General features: G+C 37.6%; 1 protein-coding gene across 1 annotated transcript in view; it reads right to left on the bottom strand.

Moving 5' to 3' along the window:
• The window catches only part of LOC104530022 (myosin-binding protein C, cardiac-type), a 62,996-nt gene that overhangs the window by 46,570 nt on the left and 11,467 nt on the right, over positions 1 to 4,959 (bottom strand). Inside the window, 6 exon segments of the mRNA XM_029086625.1 lie at positions 455 to 499; positions 1,757 to 1,805; positions 3,183 to 3,300; positions 4,266 to 4,414; positions 4,562 to 4,648; positions 4,913 to 4,959. The exon segment at positions 4,913 to 4,959 is cut by the window's right edge and continues 18 nt beyond it. Coding sequence (XP_028942458.1) covers positions 455 to 499; positions 1,757 to 1,805; positions 3,183 to 3,300; positions 4,266 to 4,414; positions 4,562 to 4,648; positions 4,913 to 4,959 — 495 coding nt within the window.

The raw sequence follows: 4,959 nt of genomic DNA, 5'->3' as shown, positions 1-4,959 counted from the left end.
GAGTGTCCCAGGAAACAAGAGATTTTCCTGTACTTGTATGTGGGTACATTTCTGGGAGCAGTGATAGTTTTATTCTGGATGTGCTCAGTAGAGAGGAAAACATGTAAAACAGAGGGGCAGACATGCATGTAACTTGAAGTTACTTTTTTCCTTCTAACAATGGTGAGAAATGACACTTGCCAAACACAAGCCTTTTCTGTAGGTTAATTGCCTCTCACTGAACTATCAAACTTCTCTTTTTCATTATTTATACTTATCTTACTACGTACATGTATGTATTCATCTCATATAAATACTACATACTATAAACAATTATTTATTTGGAATGTAAGCTCAGATAGTTCTGTGGGTGATTTTTTTTTTTTATCCTTTTTTTTGGTTCTTCTTTTCCTAACCAGAGAGAGACAGTTCATTGTTAGAATTGAATTTGTCTGCTGACACAGACAGTGGCTACCTGAGAAAGGCTGAAGTCATCCGTCTCCCCGCTGCTGCCAGGCTCCTGAGTGAGGGCATCAAAAACAAAGCTTCAGATTTAAACAGTTCAAAATTTGGCTTCATTCTTACAGAAGAAACTGAAAATCTGAACAGCCTGAAGCTGCTCATACTGTGCTCACTTTTAACTGATTTGAAATTCTTTTTATTGTGCTAGCAAGAAGAGAAACTCTTGAAGCCTAATTTCACTGCAGTGAAATAACACAATGCAGCCATGTGCTGAGTGTTCTCTATTTAATAGGCATCCCATCCAAGTTGGTCAGCTACCTATAGATGGCTTTGACTGGAGATAAATTCTGCAAGCCTTTTTTTAGTTCTTTGTGATAGAATGTTAAAAAAAAAAATCTCATATAAGAATAGCACTTTACAGGGAAAAACTAAGGGAGTTGCCGCAGATAATTTGTTGTTCTGTGCCAGAGAAACAGATGTCTGTTGGAATATTCTTGGTCTAGTAACTTTGCAAAAATATATAAAAACTAAAACAGAACCTTAATTGCACAAAGGGAGAAGAAGTACTCAACAGTGAAAAAACATGTTGCTAATGTATAAAGAAATTTAAAAACCAACTAATTTTGCAAATTTTATTAATAGAAGGGAGATTTGTTCCATTAAGTCATATAACAATTTAGAGAGTATTACTGATGTGGGGAGGGAGAACAGCCTTTTCAATACCAGTGCAATACCTTGCAGTCCTCAATATCTAAGACCTACCGAGTTTTTACACAGATGCTTATAGTAATACTGTCTTCATTCAATTAATATAATTATAGAAATGAAAACAAATACACTCAAAATGCTTCTGTTAATGTTATCAGCAATATGCTGCTTACAGAGCTCACATCAAACTCCACTTCTTTGTTTAACAAGTGTTTCTAATAAGGTATATGAAGTTCCTCGAGACAGACCAAATCAAGGCACTACACAGAATCTTTCCTTCTGTATTGATCTGTGTCTGGAGTGCTCTTTACAGGTCTGGGGAAAAAAGTTATAAAGTTCTGGGTAGAATTATACACATTATCAATTGCATCATTGAAGACAAGCATGATTATTATGCTAGTACAAAGTCTAAACTCAGATGATTTCTAAGAGTTATATAGTGTTTTAATAGTAGAAATATTTTCTTAATATAAATATTTTCTTAGTAGACATCCTTATCTTTGTGCTTGTTGCACAGCAGCTTTGCTTTCAGTTAGTTTTGTCTAGGAAAGGAATAAATTCCACATGGAAGTATAATCTGATCTGCATAAGCTTCTACTGTACATACGTGCGTCGGAAGGCAGCGCGAATATCCAATTCTCCAGGTATTGGTGCTTCTGATGTGACAAAAAAGTGATGAACAAGAATTGGAGAGCAACTCAAAATAATGCAAAAATACAGTGCTATTCTAAAGGTTTCCTTTGGAGACTTTTTTTTTTCCCCTAAATATCTTATATTGTAAATTGTGATCAATTACATAGCAAAAGATTGAAACATCATCTTTAAACATGAAGCCTTCACTAATCAGCTTTCAACATCCACTGTATCGTGTATAACTGAATTCTGTCTCATGCTTCATAGTAACCTGCAGCCATGATGAACCATCTTATCTCTTGTTTGTCAGTTCTGCTGGTAAATTTTAGTTTCAATAGTGGCTTCACAGGGTATTTAAACCCTAATGAGAAAACCACTGGAGAGCAACTGAATATTATTACTAAGAATAAATTATAATTCATCCTCTGAAAGCAGAGGTGAATTCCTGGAAATATGTAGAGATGTACAGAAACTCCATCGAGGATATTACATAGAGACAACTTCATTACTCTGTTCTAAGCTTCTGTTGGTATGAACAGGTGAGAAAAACTCTTCTCAATCCCAGCTCCTAAGTCTTATGAGTCTTACAGCCAACTAACAAAAGTTCAAAAATGAACACTGCTGATTGAGTAGGTTCATTAAACTTTTGTCTTTGCATATTAGGCTCAGTGGTGCTGGCAGCAAATTAATGTTGCAGTCCCTTCAACAGAACCACTAAAACAGGAAATGTTTCAAACGTTCAGCTATTTCAGGTGGTCTGTGCTTATACTGTTTTACTTAAACTCTTCCACCCTAGGAGGAAATTCATGTTAAAATGTACTTCAGTTGCTGATAAGCTTTTCAGTATAGCAGTTGTGAGGGTGGCTCCATGCATTATGTAAAATGAGTAATCTAACTGTAAAGCAATTTTATATCACAACATGCTTCTGCATGACTTGAATTTCTTGGGAAGAAAGGAACTGATAAAACATGTCTAAATCTTTCCATTCCTCCCCCCGCCTCTCCCCTTTTTTTTTCTTTTCAGGTATCCATTTTTATTACTGAGCTTTTGCCAAAGTAAGAATGGACCTCTCTTTTATTCTAGTGGAATTAAATATCATGAGAGAATTGAGCTGAAATCAGAATAAAGCCAGAGAAAAGTTGGGCTGATTTGCATCTTTCTGTGTGCTTTCTTTCAGAGCATCGCAGTTCTGACTTGAATGACATCCAAGTGTTATTTCTAATGCTCTGTATCTCTGCCAACCTCAGGGCTTCTGCAAGTGTACCTGTAGCTCTTTGGTTCTATCCTTCAGATCTGTGCTTGTCTAGTGGACACTATGTACCAGAAAGAATTGTTGGTGGGCATACAGGAAGGGGGAAAAAAAAAAAGTAAGAAACAAGGTGGCAGGAATTAATCTTACCATTAACTGTCAGGTTGAAATTAGAACTATCAAACTTGTCCTTTGTAGACACCTCACATCTGTACCCTCCTGCAAAAGTCATGTTTGCTTCTATGATTTCCAATTCAAAGGTGTACACCTGGAACAGACACCAATGATACAATTCATAAGTTAGAAAATGAAATGACAAAATAGAGAGAGAGAGAATGCAGCATAGTAAGTCATGCAGAGAAATAGGCAAGGGATGAAATATGCCACTGTGTTCTTTTGGAATTAAGAACTTCCTGAGCCTGTAGCTTTTTACTGTCATAAAAATGACACAGACCCCCAATTCTGTAGGAGCCGCTAAAGAGCATTAGTACAGGTCTTGCAGAGGATACAGTGTTAAAATAGCAAACTGTGCTGGTGTACTGGTGTGTGCAGTCATCATACACACTTAATTGCACGTATGTTGGAAACAGGAATGGAGCTTTCATTAAACAAATACAGCCTCTCCCCACAATGTACACAGTACATCTGAAAATTCAGCAAAAGGCATGGCTCATGTCAGCAAGTCTGTTCTGTTCCACCCAGGAGAGGGTAGTAGAGTTTCATATACCACACAGGATGAGAAGGCACGGTACAGACTCTCTTGCGTTCCTGTTTGTCTATCTTTGAACACATTTGTGCTAAAAATGGATCTCACTCAGCTAGTCTAGACAATGCAGGAGGACAATAAATTCCAACACTAACAGCTGAATGCTTGATCTATGAAAATCAAGATAGACCGTGCTTCAATATCTGTCTGATTTATTGTTTTCTCTTAAATATAATGAGTATCTATTACTTGAGAGGAGGATGGAGGGAATACTGCAGTAGACAGTGTAAAACTGTTCCCCCAGTCCTCCAGGCATTTTCGCATTTCATCATAGATAAGGTATGTAGGAATCTCTATGTAGGGCTTGTCTCTTCTCTGCATGGTCAAAACAGGCTTCTGTGCGTAAGTATAGCACTGTGTGGAGCTTTGGGTACCTTCATATCAAAATATTCCCATATTAACTTGTATTTTCCCCAGATTAAAGATCAGTATCTAGAAGACTAAGAACCTTACTGTGACAATTGTACCTTTTTATTTCGATCGTAATTGTCATGTAGCTGGAGGTGTTTCCCCACTTTGCTTCCCAGGTCCACCCATTTTCCTTTGAACCATTTCACTGATGGTTTCTTCAGCAGGCTCTCACCTGCCACTTTGGCAGTGAATGTGATGTTTCCACCTTGTAAGGGAAGCAGGTTAAAATAAGATTATGAATAGTGTTTAATTTATCTGTTATCTCACTGCTGTCATCATTTACATGGAGACCTAAATAGTCAAGCAACAGGTACAGTTTACAAACATTACTTGACTCACATTTTGTACTCACCGACAGTAACTTCTCCATCCTGGGGTCGTGTCACAAAGAGCCCAATAGGGTCCAGAGGCTCTTCTGGTTGAGTCCCAGCAGGTGCAACTGAAATACATATCAGAATTACTAGTTAGAACTTTCTGCATGAGCTTCTGTTACAGCCTATATAGTGAATTTGTTAAGTCATCTCAAAATATCTCAGTACGTTTCTTCTGTCTCTGAGATTCCTTGTTCTTTATTTTCGGACACTGTCACTAGTAGTCTGCTTTCAGCTGCTGTCTCTACCTCACTGACTCTAAGGATTCCCTGTTCCTGTTGTTCCCTTCTGTTAATGAACCAGACTTGATAACAGTGTTAGTTCTCTGTTACCTTCTGTGTTTTGGCTGCTTTCTGCTGGTGGAGCAGGCGACTCTGAG

The sequence above is a fragment of the Antrostomus carolinensis genome, unplaced genomic scaffold (assembly GCF_000700745.2).
Source record: "Antrostomus carolinensis isolate BGI_N321 unplaced genomic scaffold, ASM70074v2 scaffold18520, whole genome shotgun sequence".
In the NCBI taxonomy this organism is placed as follows: domain Eukaryota; kingdom Metazoa; phylum Chordata; class Aves; order Caprimulgiformes; family Caprimulgidae; genus Antrostomus; species Antrostomus carolinensis.
The sequence above is the reverse complement of the archived record's forward strand: the minus strand, read 5'-3'. Positions and strand labels throughout refer to the sequence as shown.